General features: G+C 34.9%; 1 protein-coding gene across 1 annotated transcript in view; it reads right to left on the minus strand.

Moving 5' to 3' along the window:
* Positions 1-290: 290 nt before the first annotated feature.
* Positions 291-13,274, minus strand: part of Alk (Anaplastic lymphoma kinase) — a 40,818-nt gene continuing 27,834 nt past the window's right edge. The window contains exons 18-29 of the mRNA XM_090117205.1: positions 12,951-13,158; positions 11,093-11,308; positions 10,270-10,437; positions 9,567-9,761; positions 8,871-8,989; positions 7,905-8,011; positions 7,157-7,246; positions 4,811-4,872; positions 3,596-3,690; positions 2,918-3,038; positions 2,172-2,310; positions 291-1,868 (exon numbers count right to left, since the gene is read on the minus strand). Coding sequence (XP_089973331.1) covers positions 1,191-1,868; positions 2,172-2,310; positions 2,918-3,038; positions 3,596-3,690; positions 4,811-4,872; positions 7,157-7,246; positions 7,905-8,011; positions 8,871-8,989; positions 9,567-9,761; positions 10,270-10,437; positions 11,093-11,308; positions 12,951-13,158 — 2,198 coding nt within the window. The 3' untranslated portion in view covers positions 291-1,190. The remainder of the gene's footprint in view (positions 1,869-2,171; positions 2,311-2,917; positions 3,039-3,595; positions 3,691-4,810; positions 4,873-7,156; positions 7,247-7,904; positions 8,012-8,870; positions 8,990-9,566; positions 9,762-10,269; positions 10,438-11,092; positions 11,309-12,950; positions 13,159-13,274) is intronic.

Raw genomic sequence — 13,274 nt, forward strand, 5'->3', positions numbered from 1 at the left:
CTGGCGGGCGTTGGCGTAGTTCAAACAAGTCAATAACTGCGTTAAAAACAACCGACTTCAAACTTGCACTTGCAACATTTACAAATACAGACAAAAATGCTCATAAAATAAAAACTACTGGGCCTATCCGAATAAAATTTTTATGGGACCAATTCGACACCATCCCGCATCGAACAAAAAAAGAATCACGTAAATCGGTTCAGAAACCACGGAGTAATCGGTGTACATACATAAAAAAAAAAAAAAAAAAAAACATACCGGCCGAATTGATAACCTCCTCCTTTTTTTTGAAGTCGGTTAATTAAAAAGAAAACACAATATTGCCGTCTCTCTCTATGCGTATACCAATGTATTGTGATAGAAAGAGACAACAATGTTTCAACTTCGTACCCGCGTAACACATAATATTACACATGCAATTAATATCTACGTTACAACTACTATGACAATCTTGTGTCTATTTTTTCACATTTTTAGGGCGGATTTACACAATTCACTACTTTTTATTTTATGTACAAATATTTTAAGCACTACTTAAATACCTATTTAATTGTGGAGATGTGCGTCGATTTGAGAAACTTCGACGATTGATAAAAATAAAATATAAAACATTAATTTCTAAACGTTTTTCAGTATTTTTTCGAAGAGTTCTCAAACCAATAATCCGTGTCATAAACGATGGAGATTTCGTCAGGCACTAATATTAAATATTTGATGCGATGTGCGTATTCGTATTGATACAAAACATTCATTTATATCTCTACACCGCTAAATAATACAAATGCTACAAGCGAATCAATGGTTATACAAAAAAGTAGAAAACAACGTACACGTAGAAAATTTTTATTGTTCTAATCTTTATGCAAAACATTGAGCAAATTGAGCGTCCACATAAAACTATTTATCTCTATAAGCAACAGGAAGCCGTCGTTTAACTTAACGATAAACAATTTGTACAATCGTTTAACAAAAATATATTATGTATCGAAATCAAAAATGATCAATCGATATTTACAACGAATCGTCTTTGCAACGGCAACACGGCGCCAACACGACACTGACAGCTGTCAAGCGGCCATCTTGGGACGTTTGACGTTTACTTTTTTTAAGTTCGGCTTTTGACATTTGACAGTTTGACGTTTGTCATGGGAGTTTGACGTTTCTTTTTTTTTAAATAACGGCAAAGGTTTTTAACAACTGATTTCGACATCGACCTTATCGCCTTCACTACCCTGTTTCTTTACTTTATTCTTGCTATTCACGATGTTAATGTCGGGATAGCTTTTGTTTCGTGAATTTCCTTGTATGCTTCCGGAACCGGATGAGGTGTTATCGCTGCTATCAGCGTATGGCACATCCGTTAGAGGTCCATTTAGTAAACTTGCAGCTGAACTTGACAGTTTTATCTTTTTATCTTCATTTTCCTCTGAAGGTAGGTCGTGAATAACTGCCTTTTTCGGGTCAATTTGAATAGTTTTTGACTCTGATAGTTTGTTTGGAGTGACAACATTTATATATGGGGGTAGGATATTCATGGTTGTTAGGTTCACAGATCCGCTGTTCTTTTTAAGTGCGTTTAGGTTTTGTTCTAGTTGTGCTGCGTCGAGACATAGAGGTTTTGGTTTTGGGATCAATTTGGGTGGTTCTTTGGCCCATGCGTTGATTCGCGGGGGGTCTGGTGAAGCGATGGGAGCGGTTTTCTTCTCAATTGTGAGGGTATTTGGCTTTTTATCTGGTATTTTATTGTCTGGTATTGGTTTGTTTTTATCGGGTGATATTTTAATGTCTGGTTTCGATTCTATGGCTAGTGAGAGCACATTTTCTGGTGGTTTCGGTGAGGTGGGAGTGATGCTGATAAGCTTTTCGACCTGTGGAAATATGGTAGGTTAGGAAGGTTGAGAAATTTAACTATGTGCTAGACTGATAGGAGAAATAAATATTCCTATACATTTTGCATAAGAAGATTTACATATTTAAACTTAGCATTACTACCAAAATTGTTAAATACGAATTAATTAATAAGAAACTTATCATCTAGAATTCCATCATTACAATCAATATTGAAACAAAATTTAGAAAAAAGAATTACCATCACAAATCTAAACATATTTTTTTTTTCAATTTTTTGCCTTTTATTACTAAAACTAGATCTAAAAAAACATTGATCTCACAGTGGGTCCAGGTTCGATGCTCGGTGCCTTCTCTGAAGCACTTTTCTTCTCGATAAACGACGTCTCCCAGATGGTCGGCTTGTCGCTGTCTGTCGGTGAGTCTTCGTCCATTGATGCCACTTCTACTGAACTTAGCAACCTGAGGATTTATGCATTCAATTATAGTTCAAAAACATATCAATATTTTACTTAATTTTTGTTACGAGTTATCGTGGTAGTTAGGACTTTATAATTAATCGAGTTTTATAAAATTAGTAACTGTTGAGATAAAATTGAAGTGTAAATGTTTCTTCCTCCCTTCTAGAGAGAAAGAACATATTGTATCTCTATCGGACATAAAATCGAAAAATGGCAGGATTAAAAAGACGATATAATTTTCAGAATCTTCAGAAATAGATAAGCATGGATCACTTATCATCAGATCGTCTACTATACTGCATTTTTCGTAACATAAAGATGAATTAAATATACTCATACCTATAAAAAATACTTTTACATTGTACCCAGCAAAATAACACACATTATGCATTTGTATGTAAACAGGTAAATACAAAAAAAGACGTGTGTCACTCGGGGACTGCCGCGGTAAAGCTATTGCATGCTATGCCTTCAAGCCACACCTCCGCGCCCGTCCCCGTGGGGAGCGTGAGGTTTTTCGTTACTAAATTTCTGGATTCGGTCCCCGCGCTCAAGGCCCGCGATAGAAGCTATGCAATAGCTTAAAAATCAAGATAATGAATACAAACCTATCGGTGGAGTTAGACGGCAGAAACTTTGTCCTCGTCTCTCCGGCGGAAACAGCGGAGCCCTCGCGACGTGCGCTCGCGCCCGCGGCTTGCGCCCGAATGTTGCCATAGCCTGGTGATGCTGGTAGAGTGCGGGTAGTTTTACATTTTGTAATTTTGTATTAAAATTTGTGTGAGAATGTTGTAATATAAATTTATTTTTGGAAGTAGCTAATTCTGTCTTTGTTGCTTTTGTATAATTTGGAATTTAATATTATAAGTTCGAATGAGAGTAAGTAGGGAGTATATTCATTCTTTCTTTCTTAACCTTGTAGTTAAAACACCTGCGGGTACTTGTGTTTAGAAACATTACAAGTTCATTGTACATGAATACGGAAAGTCTCGACATGAGTTTGGTATTTTGTAACGCTATTCCTGCGATCAACTATAAAGAGCCTGATGCACATAATATTTAATTTGTAACACCAGTGATATGAGTTACGATACAGTAAATTATATCTATCAATATAAGTTATTAAGTTTGTCTGTCTATAAGCAGTGCCTAAAATATTATTTCTCTCTGCTCTTTACTCAAGACTAGACTTTACTGATAGTCAATAATCGTTAAAAATTGTACTCAAACCACAAATAATATAATGTATTATTCAAATTCAAACTCAGAATTATTTTAAATCTTACCTTTCAGTAGAGGTGGATATGGTGAATCCTCCATTTCTTGGCTGTCCGATGTCGCCGTTGGCGCTTTGCTATGAGGTACCAACGGTTCCGTTGGGCTATAATTGATTTGATTCTATAATATCGCACTTTTATTGAACAAAAATAAACTTTAAAGCCTTTAAAAGTTGAAAAAAATGCACTGCTTGTTTAACGATTCTGACCTATGTTTAAAATTAAATTTGTAAGAATGATATAAAAGTGGGTAATTTTCAAAATTCTACCCTTCAAATGATTAAACCACCTTTTTTGTCTAGTTAAATCACTTTTAGATTAATTGTATTAGTCTGACCATTTATTTGTTAGTTTAAAGGCTGCAGGGTTTCTAGGCATTCCTGTTTGCTCTGTCATATGAGCTATATTTTCGTTTCTAAATTTTCCCAAATTTATAATTATTCGAAAATAAGTTATATCAAATCAAAATAATTTTAATTTTCATATATTGGGAAAGTTTAGTTTTATCCTATTTGCTGGGCTATCTTCTAAATTATTGATTAAACAACACACGTCTAAAGATTGTGGAAAAGATAATAAAATCTCGATTGAAAGATGCAGGAAAAAGATATCTCAGCATATCCTAGTTAGCTAAACAACATCAAATTGTAAAGGGAGTGCCAAATGTATTTGAGAATGTTATTGAATAAGAAATATTAATAGTTAATCCCGTGAAACGCTGATGACTGCCAAGAATTGATGTGTAACGTTAAATTTAATGATCATTGCCATTAGTGAAACGAAGAAATTAATGTGGACCAATGATAGATCCTTGAGGAATGCTTCATTTTCGTCTTGTAGAAATCATACAAAATATTGATCTCAAAGAAAATTAAAAGTAAAATTTGATTGTCTTGGTTATTAGAAGACTATTTCTGAACAGTAAAAATATTAGTTATGCTTTCATAATTACAGCCTTATTTTAATCACTTTTCAGAAAACTTGTTAAATTATTTTAATGTATATTTTTGTGCTTTCCAGTTTTATTATGGACAATTTGTCCAATCTCTGGAGATATAACGACTTTTTGTTCAAAAATTATCGCGAGTTTTTCTAAAAATCCTCTCTAAATAAAATGATACGACTGTTTTTTTGAAAATTATCGCGAAATTTCCCTACGCCCTTTTTTAAAATCTCATTTATCTGAAAAAAAGGCATATAATCAGCGTCCCACAACAATATTACCTATCGTCCGTCTGCTTCCCCTGCGGCACCGTCGGCACGAGGTAGTCACACGCTGACGACCGCTGCCAACACAGCGCACGTGAATATGCAGGGAGGGCGAATAGTCTATGGTCTTGTTTTAATAATTGGTGTTTGTAATCTGTGGTCTTGTGTCAGAGTGACATTGACATTGACAGTGACAGATAGAATATTGGTGTTTAACTATATGATGTACAAGCTGCGCTCATCGGTCTATTAATGTTAGTTTCTCAAGCGTGTATTATCTTCCCAACGTGACATTGGCAGAATTGTACTCAAACAAAATTGCCACCCTTCGAAAAATTGAAGCTGCGCTCCGCGGTTTCACCCGCGTGGCTCCGCTTCTGTTGGTCCTAGCATGATGATATATAGCCTATAGCCTTCCTCGATACGTGGGCTATCCAACACCGAAAGAATTTTTCAAATCGGACCAGTAGTTCTTGAGATTAGCGTTCAAACAAACAAACTAATAATAATAATATACTTATTATTCGATTCGATTCTCTGTCAAGTAATCTCTCTAGGTTTTGTGTCGATCGCGATGGCTTAGGGTGCACTCACACACATCAGTCACCGTCACGGCACGTCACCGGACAGGATTAAAAAAAAATATGTATCAATAGTTCTAGTATGACTCTGTTCCCACACGACAGTCGCCGGCACGAAATCTATCAGTGACGTCACCGGTCAGGCACGTCAAATAATCTTTCCATACATGTATCATACTTTTATCCCCACTCACCCGGTGCCGTCACGTCTCAGTTCAGTCAGCGTCATGCTACCGTCAATAATTGCTACATGTTCTCTAGCGTGACACACGTCTAATCACTGACTAACCTGATGTATGTGTTCAATGATTCAGTCAAACCGGCGACGTGACTGACGGACAACATGACGGTGACTGGTGTTTGTGGATACGTACACAAACCGTCACCGATCAGTCATCGGTGACTTGACGGTGACTGATGTGTGTGAGTGCACCCTTAAATTGTGAATTTGAATTCAGGCTTGTGTTTTTGAATCAGAAAAATTTGCTTAAAATGCGATTTTATTTAGTTATTGTTATATTATTTCTGTTTTTAACTTTTCGTAAGGTATTCGTATTCGTGTATTAAGGTCGTTTAAATGAAATGTATCCGTAAAGATACAAAATATATACCTATTGAAAATTACGATAAGTAAGACCATAGACCATTATTTTTTTGACCTCCCTATATCTTCACTTTAAAACTAGTCGTGCATTAGAAAAACATCAGGCTTTATAAAAATATTTTATTCTATTTCTCTTTAAAATGCTATTTAAATTTCATATTTAAAGTTTTATAAAGCTCGATATTATAGGGTTCAAAATACAGGTAAATTCCCGCTATAGCTACTATGCAAGTAAACAATTACTTTCTCAAAACCGATAAAAGAGATACTTTGAAAAATGAAATGGTTCGTGTTAATTCGATTTTCAAAATGACCGTTAATTTAAAAACCATGCAGTGACGTTTCAACGTATCTCTCTAACTACGGGGTTGCTATATCTATGCAATTTTATTACAAGGAAAGGGCGGGAAATTGAAAAGTTAAAAAAGAAAAAATTTAAGGCAAGTTCATGCGCCACTCCCAAGCCAATCATTTACGCTAACATCGATTTTTATATAAAAAGACGCTATTTACTTGCTTCTAGTAGCCAGAGCGAAAACGTTTGGAAGAAAAACACGGTTATCGATTAGTATGTTTAAAGTTTCATTTTAATTATTGATTAATATTAAAAGATAAGTGAATGTATTCATGATTGTATGATGTAAAAATCTGTACAGATAAAATATTAACTTGAACTGTCAAAAAATTGTGATCAAATTATTCTATTATTCATTTTGGTTTATTTCTAAAAGAACTGCTAAAGTGATTTGGTTGTTTATTATATATTATGTTCTCCTTTTCTGTGACTGGGCTGTAATTTGTTATCTATTTGAGTAACAATTACAGGTATATACTTAAAACTAAAATACCACAAAATCAATTCTTTTTTGTTAAAATTTAAATAACGTCGAAAGGACATCTTCTGTGTCTTATTTAAACATTTTACAATCTTAAACGAATGTTCTCTCTCAAACATCTATGCTTTCCTATCTCTAAATTTGTGAAAAGTCAGTTTTCTTAAAAATCATTTAATAACTAAATGGAATCACCACGGGAAACAGAAATCTAACACACTGTGAAATCCTATAACCTAAAAATTTTACCACACCGTGAAAATCTAACTTTTGACATTTATTAGCAATGTTGCCATCTAAAAAAATACCAAATCACTTTAACTCAGGATAAAGCTGTACATACCGGCATTCCGTTGAGATGGTCGAAGTAATCGTTAGTTAGAGGCATTAGTGACCTCATCATTGGTAGGGGGGCGCTTGTTATTTCTGGGTCCTAGTGAAATAATTATATATAAGATATTTATTAGGCAAAGAAGTTCCACTTCTGACACGTGTGCTTGGAACACACGGTGTTTTTTTTCGATTTTAAATGTCTTACTGAGGGGCTCTTACTGTTTCGTAAACCAACGTAAATGTAATAAACACAAAGAGAAATAAAAAGTATACCACTTTTTTCAGTAGTAAGTAATTGAGTTGTAAGAAGCATTGGAATTATTAACCAAGATCTAGTGTAGAAAGATTTATGATTATGTCATTTTAATGCGTCGTAAATGACCAAACCACATGTACATTGTACATGCAAAGAACGACAATGGTAAAGTAAAAATTCCATGAAGCATTTGTATCAATTTTTAGAAAAAGACACAATAAGAGTTCCACAAGGTTCGACTCTTGGTCCATTAATTTTTATTGATGATGTAAATGACTTTTGCAAATCTTTTTTTTTAATATCTATAAATTCCTTGACGCTAAAATTAAAAAAATATTAAACTCCCATTTGTTCGATTATTACTGGAAGATAGTTTAAACACAAGACGAATAAATAAAATATTTTAACCTTAATGTTGATTTCTTTATGTTTTTACATTAACTTGAATAAATTAAGTTCAATTTATATTTTATTTTAGATTATTTACGAATTGTGTTATTACCTGCAAGAATCTCTGCAGCCTGTCAAACATTTGCGCAAATGAAGGCCTCTCTTCGGGATTTGGATTCCAACATTCGCACATTAGACGATAAACATCTGCTGGACAACCTGCGAAAAAAGAGACGGGTTGCACTGGGGGAGTGCCGGCAGAAGTGAAAACTTGATTATTAACGTTGAGCATGTTTGTTATTTTGGAATGGTATCCGTCTTACGCTTTTTCGATCAGGTCACGTGTCCTGACGCGAGTTTAAGATTTTATTTTTACCCATTATAGAAAAAGTGCTCAATGCCGCTAAAGAAGTTTTCACTTCAAAAATTGAAACACCCCATTTGAATACATCGAAGGAATGGAGCAATAAAAATGACATTGCATAGAATGTGTTAGGTAGAATAGAAAACGTATAAAATACGACTGATAGATTTGAAGAAAAAATCTACTGCAGGTTTTATAGTAAAATATCAAAGGAGCTTCGTTGTTCATCTGTATTGTTTTTTTTTGTTGCTTATTTTTGAAATACTATTCCACTCTTATATATAACTTTTCTTACGAACATAACTATAACATTTTAATCTGAAAAAGCACATAAAACACATAACAGATAAATAAAGAAACACTGGCATACTACATAATACTCACAAATGCATATTAAAAGGCCATCAAAAAATGTGTTTAAACACCTTGTTTTGTTTTGATTATACTAAAACTCTGCCTAATACGCGCGTAGGCAGAGTTTTGCTCCGGACATTTTTTAGCGTGATTGTAAGTCCAGTTGTTTATTGTCGACTAGCTTACCGCTTTGTCTAAAACCTAATAAATTATATACTAAAACCTTCCACTTGAATCACTCTATCTATTAAAAAAACCGCATCAAATCCGTTGTGTAGTTTGAAAGATTTAAGCATACAAAGGGACATAGGGACAGAGAAAGCGACTTTGTTTTATACTATGTAGTGATGATGAACATACCATAAGGTTTATCCAGCCGCCCCCCACCAGAGACAAGTTGCATCACTTCACGGTTGGAACAGCCCGTGTAAGGCATCACACCCAGTGAGAATACCTCCCAGAGGAGTACTCCGAACGACCTATTATTTAAATAAACGGCTATAATTAAGGGTTGGAAGACTCTGAGAAAAAAAAATGTGTGCGTGTACTAGTGTACACGCATAGAAGTGAAACTTCTTTATGACCTTATTTTTCAAAAAATAATTTACTATATGCAACTTTACAGAAATACGTCGAATCACGCGTGGTAGGGATAAGAAAAAGATAAACGGAAACGATTCCGCGAAAAAGATTCCGCGTAACGGAAAAATGTTACACTAAATTTTTTTCCAACCCCGATAAAGAAGTTTCACTTCAAAAAAGACGTGTGGCACTCGGGGACTGCCGCGGTAAAGCTATTGCATGCTATGCCTTCAAGCCACACCTCCGTGACCGTCGGAGTGGGGAGCGTGAGGTTTTTCGTTACGGAATTTCTGGATTCGGTCCCCGCGCTCAAGGCCCGCGATAGAAGCTATGCAATAGCGAAAAATAAATGAAAAATTCTTATTACCACTCAAGTCAGGCACACATCCCTTTTCGGTAATTAAGTTACTTATAACAAACATACAAATATTAGAACACCCAACCATACAAATATCCAACATCCACCTTACTTACCACACATCAGTTTTGACAGTAAAAACACCATCCATATAAGCTTCTGGTGGCATCCATTTTATCGGCAACATGGCTTTCCCGCCCTTCCGGTAGTAGTCAGCGCGGTAGATATCTCGCGCCATACCGAAATCTGCGATTTTGCACACACGGCCGGGTCCGCGGGATGTTAGTAGGCAATTTCGGGCTGCTATGTCCCTGTGATACAAAAAGTCAAAATAATCCATTTTAATTAATAAAAAAAAATGGTTCTTTGATAACAAAATGTCATTTGTTATATTTTATCCCTGATATTTGCAACTGACCTAATCTATAAAAAGGTCCAATATATACACGATAACAAAATCACAACAAAGAAATTGATGGATATTAATAAGCTGTTCATGAACTTCCTTTGAAATATGAAACAGGCAATTTTACAAAATGTTTAACTTTTCATTTTTAATTACTTTCAGCATAAAACATAGAGTAAAACTAATAACTATTATATATTTATTTGTTAATGAAAAAGTCTAAAAAAACAAATCCGGCTCGAAGGACCAACCTGTGTATGAACCGCTGCGACTCCAGATATTTACATCCCTTGAACATATCCATCGAGCCCAGAAAGTCCTTCATAACTAATATAAATCTATCATATCTTCTTTTTACAAGTTAATTTACAAAAATAAAATATTAAACTACAAATCCGTCTCGAAGGACCAACCTGTGTATGAACCGCTGCGACTCCAAATATTTGCATCCCTTGCATATATCCAACGAGCATAGAATAAGGTCCTTCATTGTAAGGGCACTGGCTCTATCGGGTTTGGGTCTATTGTCCCGGAGGAATTGTTTTAGATCCCCCCCACCGAGGAGTTCTAATACTATGAACCTAAAAATAGAAAAATGTGTGCATGTACTAGTGTACACACGTAAAAAGTGAAACTTCTTTATAACCTTATTTTACAAAAAATAATTTACTATATGCAACTTTACAGAAATACGTCGAATCACGCGTGGTATGGATAAGAACAAGATGGCGCGTAACGGAAAAATGTCACGCGTAACGAAAAAATGTTACACTAAATTTTTTTCCAACCCCGATAAAGAAGTTTCACTTCAATAAATGTTAACGTAAAGATCAAAAATGCGCATTGGACGAAAAAAATTCGCATGCATTTGTTGTTAGTTTATTTTTAAGTTAGAAAGATGTTACTTGTTTCATAAAGTTTAAATCAATTTAAACTGATTCAGTATAGAAACACAAAAAGTCTAGTCTACAAACTATCGCAATGCCCACTTATAGTGTAAAACATGAATAATTACTTTTATACAATACCTTTAAATTTAGAAATTTACTTTACATTTCCTATGTAATGTAATTTAACTCATTATCTACTATCACATTTTTTACTTTATTTTTATTATGTGATATTCAATCAGTTCACCTCCGAATTCAATTTTGCAACATTTACATATAAACCATTATTTTTATTGTTTTCTCCTTCTTATATTCACATTATAAATTAATTATCTTCATAACTTACCTCGGATGTCGATCAAAACACACTCCAATAATATGCACGATATTGGGATGATTAAACTTCGCCATAATAGCGGCTTCCATCAAAAAGTCGGACTCTGCCTGACCAGTAGATAGTTCGGGCAGAGTTTTAACAGCTACCGGCATTTCTACTGTGTCACCGGGTTGGTGTTTGTAGAGGCCTTGATAGACCTCTCCGAAGGCACCCTGACCAAGAGCCCTAGGAAATTAAGGAAAAAAAGATTGGATTTTTGAAGTGAAAACTTCTTTAGCGGCGTTGAGCATTTTTTCTGTAATGGACCGTATAAAATCTTAAACTTGCGTCAGGACACGTGACCTGATCAAAAAGCGTAAGACGGATACCATTCCAAAATATCAAACATGCTCAACGTTAATAATCAAGTTTTCACTTCTGCCGGCACTCCCCCAGTGCAACCCGTCTTTTTTTTATGTAGTAGAAACTGTCCTCAATCCTAAGAAAATGACCAAAATTTTAACGTTGTAATTTTGATATTATATTTAAGATTTTCCGGGCATCTTGCTTTAATTTTTCTTATATCTTTCTTATATATTCTGTTTTACGAAAGTCTAAAAAAATTTGTCTTATTAGCGATTCCAGAAGCAATAATTATAAGTTTTATAAGTTTGCATTTCTACTGTGTCACCGGGCTGGTGTTTGTAGAGACATTGATAGACCTCGCCGAATGCACCCTCACCAAGGGCCCTAGGAATTTTGGAAGATAAATAATTGGATTTAAAAAATTTTGAAATTAAGTCAATATTTTCCCTATGCCCTAAAAAATTAACAAAAAATGTTTGTTGACCATTAAAAATTTGTAATTTTGATATATTTATGATTTTCCTGATATCTTTCTTTTGTCAGTCTTATGAAAGTCTTAGATCTTATTTTCGTCGATATAGGAACTTATAACAGCTACCGGCATTTCTACGGTATCACCGGGCTAGTGTTTGTAAAGGCCTTGATAGACCTCTACGAAGGCACCCTGACCAAGGGCCCTAGGAAAATTAATAATTATATTTTCAAAAATGTTAAAATTAACGATAATCGTCTGAGGTGCCACATGTGGGATACTAGATTGAAACAAAGTTCCTTTTGTTTTTGAAATAAGTATTATAGAAGGTATTATTACATAAATTAACAATATTTAGGAATTAAATGATAAAAAAATAAGTCAAGGAATGCTTTAATAGACTTTTGTAACACGCTCTCCGAGCGATATGAACTATAACATCATGGATATTCGTAGTCTCTAACTTAATTAACTGAACTTGTTAACTGTCTCTAATTTCTGAACGACATAATTTCACCGGACATTCCCAGACCCCAGTGCCCCATATGGGCAATACAGCTTTTATGAATTGTATCGTCCTATTCTTCTCATGCACTTAATCAACAATTGTTTTGAGTTCAATTGTAGTTTTTGTAGTTTTGTGTCTGGGGCAGAATGATTTGCTCCCGTAATTGTTGAACGCCATGCCAAGAACCCCATAGGGTATATCACTATTTATACTTGATCAACCAATTCTTCAAATTTACTTTTTAAATAACTTCAGCTATCGACCCCCAAATGGTAAAACATTTCCCTCCCGTAGTAGAGATTGAAGGGCATGTTGAGTGCCCCATAGGGGTAATATCACCATTTTAAATTTTGTCCTAATATACATATTAACTTACTTGATCAGCTTAAGTTTCTATCTAGCAACTTGGGGCAATCCCTTTACATCTACCCCCAAGGGGCAGAATGTTTCACTCCCGTAGTGGGGGTTGAGGGCCATGCCAAGAAACCCATAGGGGCAATATCATCAATCTGAACTAAAAGTCCTATTCCTCTTGTACTTACTTGATTAACTTCAGTTTTTCCCTAGCCACTTGGGGCAATCCCTTTACATCTACCCCCAAGGGGCAGAATGTTTCACTCCCGTAGTGGGGGTTGAAAGCCATGCTAAGTGCCCCATCGGGGGCAGAGGGCAAATTGTGTAATTGTACAGCTTGTTCACGGAGACGCTTTTGGTGTAATTCTGCTTCTTTCTTGCGTTGGTATTTGTTATCTGTGGAAAAGGCTTGGTTAAGAAACTGTGTAAACCTATTTTAATTTTAAATTAGGTTTAAAATTAAAATAGGTACTGATTTTATATTTGTAAGCAAATTATAATCAAGTTATAGC

Source organism: Colias eurytheme, chromosome 27, assembly GCF_061535395.1.
Source record: "Colias eurytheme isolate Ceu_HAF_F1 chromosome 27, ilColEury1 Martin Lab GWU primary, whole genome shotgun sequence".
Classification (NCBI taxonomy): Eukaryota; Metazoa; Arthropoda; class Insecta; order Lepidoptera; family Pieridae; genus Colias; species Colias eurytheme.